This window comes from Montipora foliosa, chromosome 13, assembly GCF_036669935.1.
Source record: "Montipora foliosa isolate CH-2021 chromosome 13, ASM3666993v2, whole genome shotgun sequence".
Taxonomy (NCBI): domain Eukaryota; kingdom Metazoa; phylum Cnidaria; class Anthozoa; order Scleractinia; family Acroporidae; genus Montipora; species Montipora foliosa.
Window position 1 is genome coordinate 20,416,567 of NC_090881.1, and position 22,500 is coordinate 20,439,066.

Sequence of the window (22,500 nt, forward strand, 5' to 3'; positions counted from 1 at the left end):
AACCTGACTTTCTCGCCCCCTTTCAAAGAAAGAAATATTAAAACGTACCTTGTCTGTGGATCATTCCACCATGCATAATTCTTGCTACAATACATCTTCCTTCTTCATTTAGTTTTAAGGTGATGCCCTACGAACAAGAAACAAGAAGGAGAAAATGACGTCTTGTCACGCAAGACATCCGCCTCAGCGCAACCTAGTGAAGAAGTGAAGTATTGAACGCAAGCTCCGATCCTGTACCGTTATGAGCAAGCTGGCCCCGCTTTCACAAGAACGTTCACTCTACAGAAGACTGGTCCGCAATAAGCGCACGATTGTACGTACAGACCACTTACTTACCATAGGCTCATTGAGCTGTTTATGGAACTGTACAAGTCGCACTCGCGTTAGTTTTTCTGGTCGATCTCCAACGGAATCCTCCGTTTGTCTGCCGTTATACGCCGTGCTGCTCTCTGGTTGGTGCGTATTCACCTCCTCGCCCGACGCGTTCTTTAATACTTCGTCATGCGCTTGTAACAACGCCTGGTGAAAAAACAGGAACCACTTATATGCGCTGCACAAGGATTAGTGACCTTAAAGGGAACCTCTTACTACAGAATAAGTTTAAACCGAAGGAAATAATGCTTACAAACAAATTTGTTCGAAATTTCTTTTTAAAAAAGTGTTTATATCAGGAAAAGTCAATTTTAAAATCGCTTCTGTTCACTTTTCAAATTTCGCGGGCGCCACCATCTTGAATAACTGTGACGTGTTATGGTTGCCCTATTGTTCTGTTACAAATGACCACAAGGCAACCGTAACACGTCACAGTTATTCAAGATGGCTGCGCCCGCAAAATTGGAAAACAAAAAGAGGCGATTCTGAAAGTTATTTCTTTCGGATACAAAGGCTTTCTTTGAAAATATTTTAAATTGATTTGACTGTAACAGTTATTTCCTGTGATTTTAAGTTATTTTTTGTCGAAGTGGAGGTTCCCTTTAACTTCATTTGGATCTTATAAGAGTAAATTCGGACTCGTATACAGCATTCTGTGACATTTATGCAATACAAAGAAATCAGTGCGTAAAATTTTTAAGACGCTGTTGATCTACCTTAGTTTTGGAATTCTCAGTCTTATCGCCACGGACGAATCATTTTACGACGTCCGTCTTTCCTTTACTGTGAAAGGACGCGCCGGCTATATCTTGAATTATCAGAGAATTAGTTATACTAAAGCTGAAGAAAAAGGTAAGGCTTTTCCTCAGGTATATCATAAGCTGAATTGTACGTGCATTTTGACTAATTCTTACTTGTAACCTATTTGAAAACATTCACACGTTGTCTAAAAATTTCGAAAAAGTTCATTAGAACAGACAAAAGATCATGCGGTCACTTTAGGTCTCGTGGGCTGAGAAACCCTTGATGTCGCGTGTCCTTACTGAATAAAAAAAAAAGCTTGAACTTGTGTAGGTGGTTTGCGACAAATCTCTAGAGACACAGATAACAATGCTGCAATGTACAATTGCTGGTGGACAAGCAAAAGAAACTAATTACAGATCATTTGGTTTCGTCCACCAACATAGAGGCGATGATGTCACGTGAAAACCACCTATTGGCCAAAGCGGAAAATACCATAATACTCTTCGTTTGTCCGCCCAAGTTTTGAATAAGCATTGTTTCCTGTTTCTCTTAGGACTTACAACGGTCCCAAGAGAAAACAAAAACAATCCTAAGTCAAAATTTAGATGGACAAACAAAGAGTATTATGGTATTTTCCGCTTCGGCCAATTGATTTTCACTTACTGCGACATGAGGGTCTGACAAGATATTTTGTAATTCGTAACAATCATCGTCATCTTCAGCTTTATACTCGACGAGGTCAATGACCTGGAAAAAGATAAAAATGAAAAATAATTGAATATTCACGTGACATGGGCCCTTAAACGTTAACCCAGAAATTACTTTTAAACCCAAATAAAAAACTGTCTGTCCAGCATACATAATTACAGTTACAATCCACAGAGATGAACTTTGAAAAACTATTAGCCTGAACAGTTTGAAAACATCAATTGCAATCCATTTTAATCTCCTTCAATTTTGCCCACCCTGCCTCCTTTTGTAGTTTTGTTCAAAACTTCCTCAATGTTCTCCGTGGTTACTTTTATACGTTTCCTTGATTCGGTTGCCAGTTCCCAGTCGCTGAATTTAGCTAAATTTCGCCAAAAAAAAGCCCTTTAAGGTTTTTTTTCGGAAATAGCAATAATGGGGACCTTTAGATTCTAGGACGAGGACGAGAACGAGTACGAGATTTGACTGCCGGTCTTTTTTTGGCGAAAATACTTAGAAAATTTATAACCCGGACGATTAATCTTACTCTTTGTTAGCAGCATATAGGTTCCTCAGATATTCTTATTGCTGGTAACTGAGCCTTTCTTGATCGAAAAATGCCAAAACTACCAATAAGTTGTTCACTTCTTTTGACACGACGACATCTCGTAATAACGCTTTTCCTGCCAAAATGACGCTGGCTTGTGGGCGCTCACTGTTGTTCTATGACAAAATCTCGTACTCGCGTAGTCGTTCTCGTCCTAGAATTTAAAGCTCTCTAATTCCTGCTTTGGAGTGTACGAAACCCCCTTGGTAGAAAATCCCCTTAACGCTTGAATTCAACCCCGCCTGAGTATGAAAATTGACCATAGTGTCCGGACATTTATCACAGATTTGCACAAAAATATCTTCACACGGACTTCAACAAAGCGTTCGAATCAAGTTTAAAATAACAAATAACAGTGTGGAAGCAACCACTTTTCCTTTCAGGTAGAATGGTAGAACACTAAAAGTAAATTACTGAATGCAACGATATTAATGTAAGCTTGACTTTTCTGCTGCTTTGCTAAATCAGAAAACCAATAGTTAGAGTTAAAAGGGTGCGAATCTTGCCAGTATAAAGAGTTGAAGAACCTGACAGAGAATTTAAACGTTTTAAAATGTAACCTATTACTTCGACAAGGCGACACCCCACAAAGAATATGCCGATTCAAAATAATGTAACACGATCTTGGACGTTTTGGCGTACGACAGAGGGTTATTTTTTTTAAAAGCCACTGTTTAAAAAAATTACCTCTTGCGCATCTTGTACAGCGCTCGGTGTCGACGTCATGGAAGGAAGGCGATTTTCATCAGTCCATTCCTGACTTCTGTCGTAGACCTTACGAGACATATTGAAAGGAAACAATATAACAAGACTTTCGAACAATATTGTGTCAAATTATATACATGCAGATGCATGACAGAGGAGATCAATTATTAACTGCTACAAGATGACATTTGAATATAAGAAACCACAAAAAACTCCAAATCTACTTTGTAAACATAAAAGACCACAGTATATTGTATCTCAAGAAAGGATACATAAGTCAAATTCACCTAAGCTTAAATAAAGAACACGTAAAACTTGAGCAGTATTTTATTCTTGAAAGAAATCAAAACATAAAACTACAAAATGTTGGTTCAAAAGAAAAAAACTTGCAATTCAGTATTTATGTAATTCTCCGCTAAACAAAAGTTTTCTATCATATGGCAATGTCTGGTTTGTAATAACGATTTTCAATCAACTCGATTAACAAGTATATAACAAAATTCCACCAATTAATATTCAAACAAAATCACAGGAAGTATTCCAAAAAGTGAATAAGCAGGACTTATTTATTCTGCTGTCCAAGCCGAGGTGGATCCAAGTTTTGAACGTGAGGATAAATTCCTTAAGTGTGACCATTCAAATAAAAACGACTAAGTAGAATTTTCCTGGGGTGCTGTTTATTACGCTGTAGTTTACCTTCTGTGGAGCAAATACGCTACATTTGAATCCAATTTTTGAGACGCTGTGCAAATCAACCCGCGCAGAAGTAGCCTTTAGCAATTGCCTTTAGCGCGACGTAGAAAATAGCTGCTTGTTTCTGCTTTCTGCTCTCTCAGAAGGAAACTGTGACCTGATCGCGGCTGTGTTTTCCCGCGCTCGGCGCCGGCTGCACTTACCTGCTTTGCACGTTATGATTGGTTCATTCGATAGTGTGTTGCTCACAAAACTGCATGTTCTTGATGAAAGTATACGCATTCTGGAGCTTATTCAGAGCTACAATAGATTTGAACATATGCTCACCTCAAGTAAGGCTTGCAGTGTGTGATGCTCAAAAAAGCTTTGCAGAAAACTGACATCATCGTCCTTAGCTCCTGTGAGAACCTGAATCTCTTCTAGCGAGTCAAGAAGCTGACCGATAGCACCTGGAGATGGAGAACTTAAATCACTTAGTGCCCATGTAAATTGGACACCTCGAACCTCCAAGAATTTCTGGTAAGGTTACTAAAAGTCAAGGAGCGTATCGCGCAACGAACTGGCCGGCCTGACCCGTCAGTTTGTAAAAGAAAATGCAACAATTTGTGGTATACAGCTGTTTCGAGAAAGGTTGTCCAAAAGAAGCGTAAGAGCGTTCGTGACAGTGGCGAAAGGTAGTATGGGACAGTATTCAATATATGAAGTGAACGACGCAACGAACGTACAGCGAAGACCTACGATGGCGAGCTATTTGGATGAAAGAGTTCTTAGGACACAGCGTTGACGAAGTGGCAGTACGCGCAGACTTATGTTGAAGCTCTCTCCCCCATCACGCTACCAAAACACGTCAAAAAAGAAAAGGGTTCATCAGCAAAAACGATGGCTTGGAACGTGCGCCACGATTTTTGTATACATTTCTCAAACTTTCTCTGCGAAACATGACAGAAAATACGTAAGATTAAAGTCGTCAGAATCTTCCTTCTCTGTGAATCCTAACCCTTTGTTACTAATTCATGGCCGGGATCATTTGACTGAATTTTGAAACCTACTCATGTATTTCTTGGAGACGTTTTCGATAGCACTGCCGTCATGTTTTCGTTGACCCAAATTGACTGACAGTTTACCATAATGCCTTTCGGATTTAATGCTTCTTTTGGACAACCTTTCTCGAAACAGCTGTATATCATCCTTGAAGTGTGTTAATTTGAAGGCGTTGTAGAGTTATGTAGTCCTTCCAAATACCTGGTGTGGCCGGTCAGTTCTGTCAAATGGAAAGCCTTCTTAGTTTTATACGCTTGAATCTATACTTGATAATTATTTGCTGAACCTCTTTTAAAATAAAACGAAAAAGAAAAGCGAACGTAAAATACAAAAATTTCCCGCGAAAAGCTTCAGTAATCATCACGATCACATGATAAAACCCAAGCCTCTCTATCATGCGGCCAAAATATAAATTTTTGAGTAATAAATTATAGATTCAGACGTCACTAGTTACATTTTTCTCACCTGATGCTGTGAGATCGTCATCTTCGTACTCAAAGACTTCGTCCTGTCCAAAAACGTGAGTTATTAGCATTTAAATTATGAAACGACCTATATCTCAAACACTAAACCGTGGAATGGTTATGTCAAGTGTGAGAAAAGTGTTTTGACCATCGAGGAACACTTTAGAACCTTTCTGTGAAAGTATACAGTACTGAAAAACAGTTATCTTGGAAAATGCTTTTGTATAAGATTTGTGACACGTTTGTTTTTAAAAACTCACTCGCACCCAAGGCCTCACTCGTCCATTTCAAGGAAAAAGTTCGTACGAAAGTACAATACTGTTGATTGAGTCTTTGCCTGAGGAAATCTACGCTAACTTTAGTACTAATTTCATTACCTGTGATCCAATGACATCTCCATTTGCCACTGAACGAAGAAACACATAACATTAATTTGCTTCATAAAAGCACAACAAATACTTTCACCTAATTTTATTCAGTCCTTCTAATTCATATTTTCCTAAGGGTCAATAATTGTCTTATTATGGCTTTCAACACTGGGCACCCTTTGTTGAATTCTTATCTTCCTTGCTAATTCTTGGTTTGCATCCACGTGATGGGTCGGCCATGTTGGTGAACAAAACCACATAAAATGACCCCACAAGTTTTGCATAATAACAGAGTCAAATTCCCAAAAGATATTGTTCTGTAGACCAACATGGCGGCTTTGACGTCAGGTGCAAACCATCAATATCTCAAAAACCTTTTTTCTCTCATTATTACAGCACCCGTATTCCACCCTCCTAAAACAATAAGGAGACACATCTATTTCTGCTTCTTTCTGAACAACATTGTGTTGTGTGGGGGAGGGGAGGGTCCATGCCATTAATGACCTTCTTTTACAAATTTATGGTCCGATAATTCCAAAACTGGGAGACTCAACTTCTTGTCCAACACGACATTTTATAAATAGAACATGGCAAATTGCTCATGGTAGGATCATATATGAAAAACAAGTTCATGTCATCTTACTTGGAAATTTTCTGCTTGCAACAGCAGCCAAAATGGCTCCCTGTCAAGAGAAAATTGTCGTTTAGATCATTAAACAACACCTAATACAAAATACAACATGTAGATTCACAACTACATGAAACAGAGACAAATTTCACCCCTCCTAAAAATATGATCCAGAGCTACTGAGTGATGTTGGGAGGAAGAACAAGGGGCAGTTTCATCCAGGTGATCTGGTGACATAATTTGGAGGCCTGGGAAGAGAAATTTTAACGCTGTATCCCACAACCGTGCGCAGCCCTAGGTGTTGTTTCCAAACTCCCTGCAGTATTTCCATCGCCAAAACTCAACAGATCATTCCGTGTCTCCCCCCTTTTCCTGTTACTGAATGAATATTCAAGTAGAACCGACGAGATCTAATCTTGCCTCTGGCAGGTTGAATTCTAAAATAAGGCTGCAAGCAGTTGTGGGATACGGCATTAAAACTTTTCTCCCCAGTCCTCCGAATTACGTCACCAGATCACCTGGATGACGCTTATCAAAATTGTTACACATCTAATTACATACATTTCTGGACATATCTGTTTTTTTACATGTACTATCCAAGGTTTGATGCAGAAAACGACAATAAAGGGTTACTGTAATGACTGTCACTTGCCATTTTTTTTTTTTTTTACTTTTCCGCTTCCATGCATAGCAAACAGGTTATTTCAAACAAAGCTAAATTTCTGCCCTTACTTTCATTTTCATAAAACTTGCGACACTTTGCTAAGGAACCGTAGCAACACTGAATTCCCTTGAAGTTATTTGACAGAATGTCAAATGCCCAAGGGACTCACCACCACAAGTTGGTTTACCCTTAGCAACCCTCTGCCCTTCAACCTATACACTTACTTTTAATTTTCTCCTGGCATTAAACTTCTTCATTTCATCTACTGACTCTTGAAGGTGCATTCTTTGAGGAACTTCACGGTTCTATAAAAAGCAAAACTCAAGTGTCTTCAACTGTTTATTTCTGATTAGTTTAGTTGAGTTTCACCGTAAAAATGGAGAGTGTCACAATAAAAAAGCAAAGTTCCAATCGGTATCGGTAGTGTGCCATTCGCAAGGACAGACCACAAGGAACCCTACTCTTTGTGAACAGCGTGTGGGTTCTTTTAGGTCTGGCATAATTTCATGAACAAAGTTTCTGAGATTGGGCCTACCTGTACAAAATATACAGCCCTATATTAATCCATTGACTCCAGGGGTTTCCCATTGATGAGTAAAATCATCTGGTATTAGCCGGAGTAAAATACTTTAAGTATGGCCAGTTCAAGCCATCTTGGAAGTGAAAGGGTTATTAATAAATTTGTTATTTTGAAAACACTTGAAAAAGTTTGACCACTTGCAGATTTGATTGCAAAGGCAACACTTTTTCCTTACTCGTTTCACTAATTAAAGACCATGAGTGTTGGTCCAGCAGGAGTCAAATCCACAACTTTCAGCAAGGTTATCCGTTACTCAAGAAACCGAGAGTATGAAATCTTCAATACACTCTTGCATACCTTTAGCCAAGGATGTTGCAGTGCTTCTTTTGCCGTCACTCTGTCATTCTGATCATGTTCCAGCATTTTCTTAACCAAGTCTTTTGCATCATCAGATATGATGTCCCAGATTTTGGGTCTCATCTAAAAAATTCATTTTTTAAATCTTGTATTCTTTGACAAGTCAATGACATTGTTGGGGAGTAAAATACTCATTAGTCAAATTTACTAAGTTTGGGTGGGTTCCTGAGGGCTTTCAACAGAAGCTGGCTACCGCAGGAGCTTCAAAAACATACATGTACTGTTCCTTTTGTTCATAAACATTTTGTCTTTACCTTAGCTAATTTTGATGCCCATAAAGCTGGAAATCGCATTTCCAAGCTTCTAGATTTCAAAATTTTCTTGAGGCTGCCCCCCCTCTTCACCCACCCCTAGGGGAGGTATCAAAAATAACGTTAAAAAAGGGAATTAACAAAAGTAAAAAAAATCTGGGTCTTCTTTCTGCTGACTGCCCCAATTGTTGACAAGATCAAAGCTGGAAATATTATTACTATCTGTCAATGGCCAATGTCTGATAAAAAATGGAGAATGCTTGGACAGAATTTTGGATTATGGTCGAATATTAGGCCTAGCCTAATTAAGAACCAAGTGATCCTATGAGAAAAAGAGAACTGAAGAGAATAATTTTCCACACCATGGCTACGCAAGAACTTGGGTGAAGGGCTGAAGGAAGATTTGCCTGAAAGACCTGTTCACTCACAAACAAGGCCTGGCCCGGTTACGTAAATTGACAGGACTGACAAGTACATGTAGGTATCAGACCTTGTTTCAGAGCTCCAAAATAACTAACAGCAAAGGCTGGGGAATATAATTTTGTGCTGCTGTTGGTAAGGCTTCTAAAGTATCATATTGCTGGTTCAAACATTCTCTGCTTTTTTAAGAGTTACGATTTCTCTTCTTTCAATATAATTATGAAATCTGTCAATTCAAAACCTGACAATATTATTACTTAAATTTATGCCAAGAGAGAATGACATTTAAAGTGGGTAAAAGAGTCATTCTAAGAATACACTGTATGCTTACTGTAGGAATTCCTTTCTTGATAGACTCATATATTTTTTCTCCTGTGCCCTGGAAAGGGAAGGATCCACTGAGAAGAATGAAAAGAACAACACCTGAAAAAAAGAACAAACATATCTTTAAAAATCTTTGTAAGGAGAAGATCAAACGTCGGCAAACGTCGGAGTGAAATTAGGGTTTTGCCAAGAATGTAAGAGCCCTGCTTGATATTAGTTCATTTCTGTCCTGTTAGCTCCAGATATCATGCAACGTCTCAAAGGAACGAGATAAGTTAAAATGAGACAAATTTCACGCTTTTATGATAAGCAGGAGCCTGCTGTGTTTCCTGTTTGCCGTTGGTCGTAACCGCCATGCTTAACCTCTCTAATAACACTTTCAACAGGAGCTTAGGAGATCCATAAAAACAGCAACACTCACCACAGCCCCAGACATCTACAGGTTTTCCATACTGTTCCCTGTTGATCACTTCTGGTGACATGAAATGAGGAGTTCCTATCCTTCCTATCAAGATAAAAGATTTGAAGTGCAAAAGAAAGATAGTAATCCATGTAATCCTTGAGAAAAGAGATAAATGATGGCATCACCATAATTATTTCTCGTTTTGGACCATAACCTGAAAAGATGCTTACCATGTCCCTTACCTGTACATCTGAAATGATTTGATTTCCTTTTTAAGTAATTTTCTTTCACTGCTGCTCAGATATCTCAAACTCTAGTTTGTTCTTCCCATAAGAGTAAAGTTAATTATTGCAAGTTTAAACATTCAAATTCCATTGTTTTGTACTTACCGCTAGAAACATAGCCTTCCTCCCCAATTTCCACCGCAACACCAAAGTCAGCTATTTTAATTGGAGCTGAATTTTCCTTACTTGCCAAGAGGATGTTGTGAGGCTATAAAATAGACATTTACAAAAGAGGACGATTTGATAGAAGAGGAATGCCTTGGTGAACAACAAGGGCAAATGCAACACAGGTTGTGAGGTCATCTCAGGGATAAACAAATGTCTCTCGCCAGCTCAACCAAGGGATGAAGAACTGTCAATTTTGTCAACTTTGCACAAATTAAATTGCACCCACTTAAAAAATATTAAAATACATGTAACTCATGGTGCTGAAATTTGACTTTTGCGCGATAAAAAAATTTGGGGTACTTTAACCAGAGTCATCTAACATACGGCCATGCCAGGGATGAAGCATTCAGACTGTAAGAACAGTAGTTACTTTTTTGGGCCTTCTTGTACTTACTCATAATTATTTCAGTGATTTTACCTTGAGGTCACGATGTACGATCCTGTTTTCATGACAGAAAGACAGAGCCTCAAGAACTTGTCTAAGGTAGTGGCTAAAATGATAATAAAAGAAATAAATATAATAAAATTGTCTTGGTTGTATTACCCCTTTGGTTTTTCTCGAGATAACTGACCAAATTATGTAGACTAACACTTTAATATGATACCAAAGGTACACATACATATATTCCTTTATTTCATTTACTTTTAGTTTTTTCCAAGTGCTAATAATTTATACATACAGTTTGTTATTACACACTACCAGGGCTCGAAATTAACAAAAAAATCCAGTCGCAATTAGCGACAAGATACGACAATTTAGTTGCAATTTCGCAAATTTTAGTCGCAAAATCGTCGCACTGCATGGTGTTGTCAGCATTTTTGGAAAAAAATATGAGCCCGCAATACATATGTGTAAAGAAACTGCTGAAAATGGCGAATGATCGAAGGAATGGAGCTGTGCACGTAAAATCGCAGCTAAATTACTCTACAATTACGCTATCTTCAGAGAAAATTCACAGCAAGAAACAAAATAATTTTGTCATGTACTTATTTTAGCAAAAGTAGAAGCAAAGTGGCAACTGCTAACCCTTTTGTTTCGAAAGAGCGAAGGTGACAACAAGTCGCAAATTTGCGACTTCTCCAGATATTTTAGTCGCAAAGGGAAAAATTTAGTCGCAAATGCGACTGTATTGTTCGCAATTTCGAGCCCTGACTACCAATAGTAAACAAAAGGATACTCAGACCTAATCAACAATGCTGTTACAGTATTTAAAATAGTACCAGTGCAGACAATGGGTTTTGTCTTCGTAATTAAATGCAGCGATGTGAAATGAAATATTCAATTAGTGGCATAAGTACATGTAGTTGGCACGCTAACAAAAGGATAGGCCTGAAAACCTCCCAGACTTCATAAACTAAGCATAACTGTCAAAATTCCACTAAAACTTAAAAAAACACTAGGAAATGTCTGTTGACGATTGGTAACATTGTTCTGGGGGAGAGGGGGCAATTTTTGAAACTACCGGTAAGTGAGAAAAGCAACCTATGGGGTGAGTGCCCCAAGACTTTCACTACTGATTGCAGATCAAAATTATTTCACTGCACATTGATTATTAATTTACTTTGTCCTCAAATTAATAGTGACTGCAAGCAATTAACAGAGAAGAATATTAATAAAAATATAAAAAATTAATAAGGTTGAAAACATTTTCAGATGCGCTGACTTCTGAACTACAGTATGATCTTATGTTAATTAATAAAGTAGCCATTTAATGAAAAATTTCTGATATCTTGCTTTACATCTTCCCAGAATTTCTGTTATGGTTACGCAAACCTAAGTTGACCCGCTAAACTGAGTGAGGCACAATCCAACTATTTACATAAGACAAGCTCTGAAATCCTCCTTCAGTTTGTTATAAAAGAGTTTCTCATTTGATTCCTCAAGCCTTTTATGGAGGCAGCCCGGGTGTGTAGTTAGGTCGCTGGACTTCAAAATTTAGACCTCCCAGTTTCGATGCCTACTCGGACCACCTTCAACTTGATTCTCGACTGCAACTGAACATGCCAAGTAGTTGCATGCAGGGTTGACTGGTACTGAGCCCACCCTCTACCAACATGCCTTAAGAGGTCTGATTCCGAGAATCTACATGTAGGTTAAATGGGGGTTATATAAATAAGTTTAATGTTTCTCTAATCTGCCTGGAAAGTTTTTTCTTCCTGGTACCCCAATGTTCCCACAAACCAATTTTATTTGTAAATTCCCCTTTACATTTCGACAGAACATGAGCTCAGCTAATCCCTTAGACTTAGAAAGGTGTTAATTTCATCCATATCCTTATCATTACAATTATCATTTTCTCACTGTCACAGAAAACCCTCTCAAGGTAGACTGGTCATATTATTATGTATTCATTCTTTCACCAGGACCAGCCGTTTATTGAACACAGTTGGTCAATTTTAAAGTTGGAATTACAAACCCTGAGTTTTAAGAGAACAATTCCAACAGAATAATATGACTCCCCAAAATTGGTCTGCACGACTATCTACTTGTTATAAAAGAAAGTGAAAGCTGTAAATATTTTATCATCATCCATTCTGCACCCACAAGTCACACAGAAACATCACTTTTTTGACAGAGACTTACAATAAACAAGTTACATTACTGTAACACTGACCTAGCTACTGCTTCACTATAAACAAAACCAGCATTGACACGATTCACAATTTCAAAGCAAAGATCTGCACCATCCATGCTAAAAGGACAAAAAAAAAAGACGAGAAGATTAAAAATAAATATACTACATTGTATTCCAATATTTTACATTCATCATAACTTGACTTACATCTTTAGTATACAATCACCCTTTGCTATTAATACAATACACAAATACATGTAATATAATGAGGCCTTCCAAAGGAAGCCACGGTGTCATTTTATTCATATCTTCTGTCGTGCCAATGCCACTCTTATTAACAGACACAAATATTGTTAAAACTTTTTAAAATTGTTTGCAAATGCACTGTTGCTACAAATTTCTTAGAACTTTACCTTCTCAATATTTTTTAGCTAATGGTAGATTTACCAAGCTACTTATGCCTCAACAAAGCTTTTTATGCACTGCTAGAATCAGCATGCATGAATGGCACTGTCTTTCCAACATTTCACTTTCTCAAATTGCTCTTGAAGTGTCAAAGTATATTTACGTCACTAGTCCTGTATGACCATTTTTAAGGAAATGCCTCTCAACTCCTTTGTATATTAATTTAACTGACAGTTTGATTAGGAATAATATTTCACAGTTCACTGGTTATCCTGTATTAAATTAACCCATTGACTCCCAGGAGGGCGGTTTTAAGGTACGTTTGCGTGTTCCTAATTCAAAGAAATGAGGGAAATGTTTGTTTTTCAGCCTGGAATTTAAAACACTGGTTAATTTCAATTGCAGAGGCAAACATTCCTAAATGCATCAAAGGACAACATGCAACATTCGATGTCAATCAGATTCTCTGTCTCAAAAAATAAGAAAAAGAAAACAATATTATTATACTTTACTTCAGGAAAGGTAAATTTTTCTTCTGGAGATCTGAAATCATTTAAAAAACTACCAACAGCTGGAAAAATGTTGAGAATTCAAATAGACCAGTCTCAACAGGCTAGTTTTCATCACAAAGTAGACTTTGGCTATAGGTTGAAACCTGTTACTACTACAAGGAGTGTAGTGTATTGATAGTTAACCCATTGACTCCCAGAGGTTCCCCAATGATGAGTAAAATCGTCTGGCGTTAGACAGAGTAAAATACTAAGTCTGGCCGGTTTAGGCCGGTTTAGGCTGGTTTCGGCTGGTTTGGACGTCAAAGGGTTAACAAGAACATTTTCAGTGAGTGATTAAATGACGGTGTGCTTTTGCAATGGCTGACAGTTTTAAAAAACCTGTAGTAAGCTGTAAACTTGAGGCTGTAATAATGACAATGTCATGAAGTATCAGTTAACTTACTATTCAAACACCATGTATATAAACCCATCCTTTGAGTAAGCACCAAGCATCTCAACTAAAAAGATGATAGATTAAAAAGATAAATTATTTAGAATCCTTGCAGAGCAAGTGTATCAGACACCTATTGATATTAGATCTATGATAGTTAATGTGATATGTATTAATTCAATTTGTTACATTTTTTTTAACTTGTGTGGGAGAAAGGAAGATACATGTAACCCTTACTATCGATCTCAGACGTCTGTTGACAAGGGCTCTTTTTCAGCCCACTTCACGGACCATTGATTTCAGTCTGGGGTTGAAAAACTCTGATCGCGTGATAACATTTTTTGTGGCTCTGTGGTTTCAAAAATACCGACCATGTGGCACTAGTCCTTCGTTCTTCCCATGGCTGACAAAAGTTTCCACCTGCTTTTTATGCAGTTCCTGGGTTACTGTAATAGCTTTGGCCAATTTTACTCGCCGTCAACATCGTTTCATTCTTTTCTCTTTAGGGCGAGCAACAGAAAATAGCGACACGAAATCAGTATTTTTGGAACCGCAGAGCCACAAAAAGTTATCACGTGATCAGAATTTTTTTAACTGCAGACTGAAATAAACGGTCTGTGAAGTGGGATGAAAAAAAGCCCCTTGTCCATGCACGGACCTCTGAGATCGATAGTAATGTTCCCTTTGGTTCAGAAGTGTAGCTAACTGGACTAAGCTGAATTTCAAAACACCAAGAAGTGTTCCATTCGAGTCTTGACAGAAACAACTTATTTGAAACAATATGATTACAGTTACGATTGTTTTAGGTTTGGATTATCTGTTACATTTCAATGCACATCTGACAACCTTGCTCAAAAGTGTTGGGAAACACATTTTCCACACCCACCAACCTAGAAGATCAATTTACATTGCACCTCCAGATCCTTTTCTCCACTTCCCCAATTCAGTGTTATTTCTCAGGTGTAACAATCATACTACCCATCCAGTGAACATTACATGTAAATACAGTGAGCAGATAATGATTTGTTCAAGATGCAAATGCAGCATAAAAGATTGATTAACAAGTGAATTTCAAAGTCAGGGTTGTGTGCCTCAAACATCCAGGAGCTTCCACTACTGGCATGCAGATCCTAGATAAAGACTGCTCCCACGACTGGCAAATCCAGGTAACCCAGCTATGAATCCCCAATATTGAAGGGGGAGAGAGCAAGCATCTGTCACACTAATAAGAGGAGGGGGGGGGGGGGGGGGAGAGGTGATAGTGAACAAAGCTTCAAGATATCAATGCATAAATGAACCTGATCGACAACAACAAAGCACAATTCTGTATGCCTCACACATTAATTTCTACAGAAAGTGAGATCCTCAGTAGGGTATATCAGGGGCAGATCTAGAATATTTCTAAGAAAGAGGGACCGATAAAGCTGTGATGAGAGCATTATATCCCTCTACCCTACCCCTGGCCACTCAAAACTTCATGTTACTGTTGGTGCTCCTTGGGGCATTCTGGAGGCATTTGCAAGCACAACATGAGGCTTGAAAAGAAAAAAAATTGGGGAGGATTTTTAACGAAAAGGACAATGTAACAATAATGCTACACAAACCATTCACAGAGTTATTTTAATACCATGGTTGATATGCAAAATATATTTGCTTTTTCATATTTAAGGTATATTTATCCAAGTAAACTGTATTTGAAATAAGAAGAGCTATGAAACTGAACTAAATTAAAACCACTTGAGCCCCTACAGTCTGTACATGCACTCCTGCACATGCATTATAGAATCAACGTTGGCCATGAATAACGGTCCATTGCTCCTTGTTGTTAATGCCATTAAATTTCATTTAGCTGTTTTATGATATAATCAGTGTGGAAAATTTCCCTTGTAACAGGGTGTCCCTGTAATATTTGATGATGATTCTAGTCATGGCACTAGGGTGATTAGATAAATTTCTGCAACAACATTATTGTGAAAATTGTCATGAAAGTGGTACACGGGCTGTCATTCACCAAGCAAGAAATGGCTTGATATTACCACACTTTTCACAACTGCCCAAGTAGTGAGCAAATTAGTACAAAGTAAGGAATTTTGCCATTGTGCCACCCTCAGTAATTTAGGGTATACCCTGTAGCCAGGCCTAGGGTCCTTGTTTACAACAATCACAAAGCATTTCCATAATCATGAAAACAACTGTGATAATAATCAAGAAAAATATTGAAGAAACATCAGATCTGGACTGGAAACTTGTAAAGGATACAAACTTGCATCAGATGGGTCAGCTTTTACTGTATTTGATGAAGTTAATCGATTTAGCGATTAAAATCTTTGATAATTTTTTTCATCCACAATTTTCCAACTCACCTGCCACATTTAAATTAATATTTTTTTTGCTTTATGAATTTTAATTTGATCAATTTAATCAAGTGGTTTCTGTTTTCAAAAGAAGAGGAGATTCTGAAAGATATGAAAATATTCACCTATGATTGACACTCAAGACGGAAAACAATTGATCTAGTTGCTTCCATCGAAACCGGTTTTTTACAAGTAAGAAACTCCAATCACTGGTAAAAATTTTGATATTTTGACTTCAACAAATCAATTAATTTTAGGCTAATGCAATTTTAGCAGCAATCAAAAGCCAAACAATTAACCAGGATCAGAGATAAAATCGTTTGAGATTCTTTAACAGTGTCCTATCGCATTCAAAATCGCAGAAAAAGGAAACAAGAATTTGCATAGGACGATATAAGCGGGAGAACTACGTGTAGCTTAAAATTCTTACCAATGTGCGGGTGCCGCAATTTCTGGCATATGCGGGCCTCCCTCTGCAAATCTACAAAGAAACAAAAACGATAACCCACTGAGGTCAGCAATAGAATATTTGATGAAATCTTGACTATGAAATGTATTCTAGAAATCAACACGACGATTCGCAACAACAAAACAAGAACGAAAGTCGACCGAGGAGGATTTCAGAAACATCCGGAAAAGTTAAAACAATTAACGGCTCTTAACAGCGTAGCTCTAGTAACGATACAAAACATTACTTTAGCTTTTCTAAATATGTTCCAAGTCAACCAAAACAAAAGACATTCATTGTAACAAAACGCTAGCGTCGTCAATTGAGAGTTGATTTCTACCCCTAAGGGACTTGAATTTTAAGCGCTCATTCAACAAAATTAAAGCAAAAAAGCTTTTTCATAAATTTTTTAAACAAATAACTGTGCTTATCACTTTTCGGCAAGAGGGCACGAAACACTTTTATATAATTGTCAAATCGCAAGATTCATGCTTTTGATTTCTTTCTCTTTCGTTCAACCGTAAAGCTGCTGCTGAAATGCAAAGCATGAAGCACGCGCATGCATTCATCGCATTAACACAGTTGCGGACGTATTTACGTCCTCATTCTCTCAAACATAACACTGTAAATCAGCGAGATAAATTCCTACCTTCCTCCGTTAGGCCACTTGAAGTGGACATCTTTGCGAGATCTACAATTTTTACGGCACATACACGGTCTCCTCGCTTGTCAAAACATCTTCGAATTACACTGAATGTTCCTCTGCAAAATTATATTAAAGAAAGAATGTTTTTATACATGTTGCCCTCTTCGCCGTTTTCGACAATAATACAAACTTCAAAACATCAACAGCATCGGAGCATGAGATAGCAAGGTATGAAACCGAAATGGTGTTGGTGGGCTACCGAGCGAACCACCGAAGGAGATCGATTAGGAGGAATCGAAAAGGCAGCTAACTTGATAGATCTGTATCGCAGTATACTAACTTTCCGATCTGTTCCTGCAACTCAAATCGGGAGGGAAAAACTTTCTCCATGGCAGTTCTTAAAGCGCTCCTTTTCAAGTGACAACTCCTGAATGCTGGGTTTCAAGTTTTCCGGAGTAACATGGCTAAAAAATATTCAAGGACATAATAGCCGTGCCCAGATCAGATGAACCGAGAAACAAAACAGCTGAGAGAGTGGTTACCTTGAAGCTATGTAGCCGCGTCAGTTAGCTAAAGGATGGGCCACCAAGCTCGCTTAGTGACGTCACAACTGAGTTGAACTCTGGCTGCAAAGCCAGTCTAAGTGCGGAGTTTTCGTGATGGTAATTAGTTCTACTATTAAATTAGAATTAATTATTGAAGGGAATTGGAGGGTCATTTGAAGTGCTATTTTCTTCCCATGTAAACCATGTGAGCGTTAGTCCTACAAATGGTGGGGCTCACATAAACACGGAGAAAAACTCTCACCCGGGTGGGAATTGAACCCACGGCCTTCAAGTTAGATCACCGCTGCTCCACCGACTGAGCTATAAGGTTAGACGGGAGCAGGTCGCGGGTATTTAAGATGTCAATTTCACGGCAATGAATAAGTACAGGTACAAGGAAGGGTTAGAGTTTTGCAAACGTAGTCGTTGTGGGGGGCCCAATTCCATTATTAGGGACAACGCTCACATGGTTTACATGGGTAGAAAATTGCACGTCACATTACCGTCCAATAATTAATTCTATTGAAATATAAGTGGTAAACGGCCATCGTTTGCAAAAACGTAACCTGAACCCTTCCGTCTATTAAACAGATCTATGAACGAAAACTAATTTCCATAAGAAAAATTTCGCACTTCAACTTGCTTTGAAGAGGAGGCAGACATGAACTCGGAAATGGCCAATTTAATTTTGTATTAAACTTTAATTCGATGTTTTATGCAAGTGCTTAGTTCTTACTTCTGTTTACTTATGAATACTTCAAATGAGATTTCAAACGGTATTCGTATATTTTAGCCACATTTGCTTTCATATGGTACGTTAAATTGCTAAATTGTAGCAGCAAGGACCAAAGTAATCAAAAAGAAGGGGATTTGTAGAAAGGTTTTTGCAGCTTGATCCCAAGCAGCAATGCACGGCCATAAGACAAGTATGGAAGTAACAAATACCGATAGATGTTTTAAAAAAAGACTTCTAAGAGGGATACAGTGCCTAAGACGAGCAATGACTCCAATGGTTCTACTTATTTTTAACTAAACATAATCAGTGATATTTCCAGCTCAAATCACTGTCCAGTAAAATCCCAAGATATTTCAAAAAGGGTAGAAGAATTATTGTTGTTCTCAATTATTTGAATGTTAACCGAGTAGTAGTCAACTTTGCGTTGATATGGGCAAAAGATAATATAGTTGAATTTTTTAACATTGAATGTTAACAAGTGAAGCTATGATCTTCGCAGTTATGAACGCAATTTTTACAATTGCGTAGAGAAGCCTGAAAAATTCAGGACTTCAACGGGGTTTGAACCCGTGACCTCGCGATTCGGGTGCGACGCTCTAACCAACTGAGCTATGAAGCCACTGACGTTGGGAGCTGGTCATTTGTGGGTTCTAATGGTCCCGTGAGGAATGAATCAATGAATCAATTGTAAAAATTGCGTTCATAACTGCGAAGATCAAAGCTTCACTTGATTTCATACCCGCAGTTCATATATGATTCATTTCATATACCATTTCATCATCATGTTGGACGGTTGAACTTTGTAACTGGCTTTGTGCATTTCGAAAGGGGTCGTTCTACATGCGAACTCTTACCAAATATCTCAATGTTACGATTAAGTTCTCACAATCATTAGGGCCGTTTATACGAGAGAAAATAAGCCGGGGCTAACTCTGGCCGCGGCTTACGTAAGCCGCGAACACCCCGTATAAATGGTACAAAATCCACGTTCACGGCTTTCTCAAGCCGCGGCTTATCCTGGCCAGGGAGTTTATACTCGTATAAATAGTTCCTTTCGCGGCTTACGTAAGCCGCGGCCAGAGTTAGCCGCGGCTTATTTTTTCTCGTATAAACGGCCCTATTGTGTTCCAAATATGTGCAAACTTGTTTGTTTGTTTGTTTGATTGTTATTTATTTGTTTGAGCAGGTTGAAGTTTTCACAGCTATCTAGCTGATGTGGACCTGCTATACCCACCCACCCATATACTCACAGAGGACAACCACAGCACCGGAAACTTCATCTCCCACTCTTCTCGAATAGTGTGTGGGTTCTTTAACGTTGCACAGGGAACTAATGAACATGGAAGGTATGATTTGTGAGACGGGGCCTACGGTTTATAGTCCTTATCCGAGAAGACATGAAAGTCTAACCATTTGCGGATGATATTACAAATGCAGCACTTTCTTCTCAGTTATTTAAAGACCCTGAGTGTTGGTCCGGCCGGAGTCGAACTCAAGACCTCCCACATGGCGGCACGAAAGACAACAAAACATAACGTTAACAGAACTAATGGTCGACACTACAGCTGCCCCCAATGTGTCCTGGGCCCAGGTAGAGGAATGACCGTTTTACAAACGGAGCAACTTTTGCATAAGGCAATTGATGTTGAAGCGGGGAGATAGCAAATCAGTACTGAATATGAAAATGGCGTTGCATAGTTTGGTGCCGTTGGAAATGTGGGGAGTAGAAGGTTTGATCATGGCGAGCACGGTGGTGTACCAATCGAAACAGAAACTAAAGAAAGGCCAAGGTCAATTTTTACAGCACTGTGGCCACCGTTTGAAAATGTAACATACTTCAGCTTGTTAGTCTTGAATACCGTAATTTGAATAACCGCTGCATGATGTTGCACAGTTTAATATACAATCAAACGGTTTAAAATTTATAAAAAAATCTTCAGCGCTAACTGACCCGCTTCCTGAGATCGTTAAGTTCGGGGTCGCTGATGCGGGTCTCTTTCTCGCAAGCATGCTTGCTCGAGCTCTGGCTTTACGCAGCTCGTTATGACTTTGAAATCTCCACCCGTCACATCGCAGGTTCTCAGAATGCTATCGCCGACAATCTCGACTCCAGACCTCTTCTCTTGATTGAGGGAGATAAGAGCTCTGGGAAACCCTGAAACAAAGTGTCTTCTCATTGGTTTTCGTGAAGAACAATCTAACGCGTCTCTAATTGGTGCGTTCATGTTAGCACGAGGAGTGAGCACGCTATAAGAACCCTACGGCGCATGTTCACCTACATGGAGTTTCCCAGAGCCTTGGGTCGATCCGAGGCTCTGGTGACGAGATTGTATCGCCGATTGCTTGAGCCGTTGGGATTTAGACACATTTTATCAGCAACAGTTTTATGACATTGTGCTACCATTATATGGCTCCGTCACTGAGGACCATTGCCCAGAAGACCTATTTTCTTTCGAATGCTCGTGGTGAATTAAACTAGTTTTTTTTCCTTGCCAGGTTTCCGTTACTCAGACTTACAAGCAGAAGCCGGTAAAGTTCAAGCTTCTGCTTTCTCACAGGGCACCTAGCGTAACTACCGTTCCATCTGGTTTTTGTACGATAAGTTCAACAAATTTTATGACTTCCGACCTTTCCCTGCAACGCGGCGCGACGCGGAGACTTCACCTTGGTCGATTACTCCGTCAAGTCCCACAAGACTGTTAATAGTTACCTTTCTGCACTGCGTCAGCTTCACGATTTGTGTTCCTCCACTTCCACTGCCTTCGATGACATCAAGGTCATGTTCACACTGAAAGGCCTGGCGAAAGCTAAACGCCATATGCCATCACGCAAATTGCCCATCACACCTGACTGGCATCTTAAGTTCCGTTCTCGCCTGGATTTGAGAAACTCCGCACACCTCGCACTCTGGGCAGCTCCTGCTTGTCGGTTTCTTTACATTTTTTCGAACTGGCAACTTGTGTCCCACGTCTAAGAATCATTCTCCGCGTTATCCACCTTGCGTCGCAAGGCCATCACTTTTACGTCCTTTTACGGGGTGCGGCAGTTACGGTCTCGCGGACAAAAACACACAGTCTGGTGATACAGCCTTGGTCGCTTCAATTCCATTCATCCCCAACTCCCCTCTCTGTCCTGTTCAGGCTTTACACGTTTTATTTCAGGCGGTCTACGTTCCCAACATTGCTCCCGCCTTCTCATTCTTATCCACTAGTCTTTGCCGCAACTGCATCACTGGCAGCGTCCTCAGTCCCAGCATCCAATGGCTCGCTTCTGGCATTGCCCTGAAACCCGCAGACTATTCTGGGCAGAGTTTACGCCGTGGCGGAGCGGCTACTTTTGCTTTCCAGTGTGGCGTTCCTCTCGAACTGATCAAGATTCAAGGGGATTGGAAATCCGACGCATATTTGTTGTATCTTATGATTTCCTTTTGCTGACACACTCATTTTGACTCAGACTCTCGCTTATCACGTTGGAAAAGCGATGTAATTGAGGTGTCGGTCCTCGTACCACTTTCCATGTCGTTTCTTCGTTGCTGTTCTGTGCACAATTATTAATCTTCGCCATTGTTACTTTTGAACACGCCGTTGTTACTTTGCGTTCATTTCGTTCCGTTTCCATTTTTTTTCCCTCACGCTGTCCCCCTGATGCGGTTCCCCTCTTGCATGCTGCCTCTTGTTTGGAACTCTTGTTTCGCGTCTTGCAGCCTGCTTTTCTGCCGTGTGAACTGGAGATGTTCGCAAGTTGTCATCACGTCGAAACCGCGCGGCCTCAATGCTGATTTTCAGTTCATTTGAAGTTCGCGCGCGCGTGCACAACGCAAATTTAATTCAATACCAGGATCAGCTAAGAACTGTATTAATCAAAGAGCACATGGGTTTTATAATAACCGCATACATACTGCAGGCTCAGTATGAATTACTGACACTATAACAAATGTAATGATACACTATAACAAAAACATTAACGAACATTCCACTGATGAAGGGCACAGTCCCGAAACGTCTGGACATTTGTTAAGATTTTGGCACTTTTAGCAACATTCTCAACTTTTATTTTCTTATTGTAGTAACAAGTACCACGCAGCGTAC

The 22,500-nt window shown here is 39.2% G+C and overlaps 1 protein-coding gene and 1 non-coding gene across 2 annotated transcripts in view; both read right to left on the bottom strand.

Moving 5' to 3' along the window:
• The window catches only part of LOC137982501 (peripheral plasma membrane protein CASK-like), a 34,888-nt gene extending 17,239 nt beyond the window's left edge, over positions 1-17,649 (bottom strand). Inside the window, exons 1-19 of the mRNA XM_068829595.1 lie at positions 17,472-17,649; positions 17,135-17,247; positions 16,468-16,518; positions 13,696-13,750; positions 12,376-12,453; positions 10,179-10,251; positions 9,698-9,800; positions 9,327-9,410; positions 8,913-9,004; positions 7,851-7,973; positions 7,198-7,278; positions 6,325-6,364; positions 5,691-5,719; positions 5,315-5,357; positions 4,136-4,257; positions 3,098-3,184; positions 1,780-1,863; positions 337-519; positions 49-127 (exon numbers count right to left, since the gene is read on the bottom strand). Coding sequence (XP_068685696.1) covers positions 49-127; positions 337-519; positions 1,780-1,863; positions 3,098-3,184; positions 4,136-4,257; positions 5,315-5,357; positions 5,691-5,719; positions 6,325-6,364; positions 7,198-7,278; positions 7,851-7,973; positions 8,913-9,004; positions 9,327-9,410; positions 9,698-9,800; positions 10,179-10,251; positions 12,376-12,453; positions 13,696-13,750; positions 16,468-16,518; positions 17,135-17,247; positions 17,472-17,521 — 1,570 coding nt within the window. The 5' untranslated portion in view covers positions 17,522-17,649. The remainder of the gene's footprint in view (positions 1-48; positions 128-336; positions 520-1,779; positions 1,864-3,097; positions 3,185-4,135; positions 4,258-5,314; positions 5,358-5,690; positions 5,720-6,324; positions 6,365-7,197; positions 7,279-7,850; positions 7,974-8,912; positions 9,005-9,326; positions 9,411-9,697; positions 9,801-10,178; positions 10,252-12,375; positions 12,454-13,695; positions 13,751-16,467; positions 16,519-17,134; positions 17,248-17,471) is intronic.
• Positions 17,650-18,958: 1,309 nt separating this feature from the next.
• On the bottom strand, positions 18,959-19,031 carry Trnas-cga (transfer RNA serine (anticodon CGA)). The gene has a single exon. It is a non-coding gene; the product is annotated as a tRNA-Ser (tRNA).
• Positions 19,032-22,500: the final 3,469 nt, after the last annotated feature.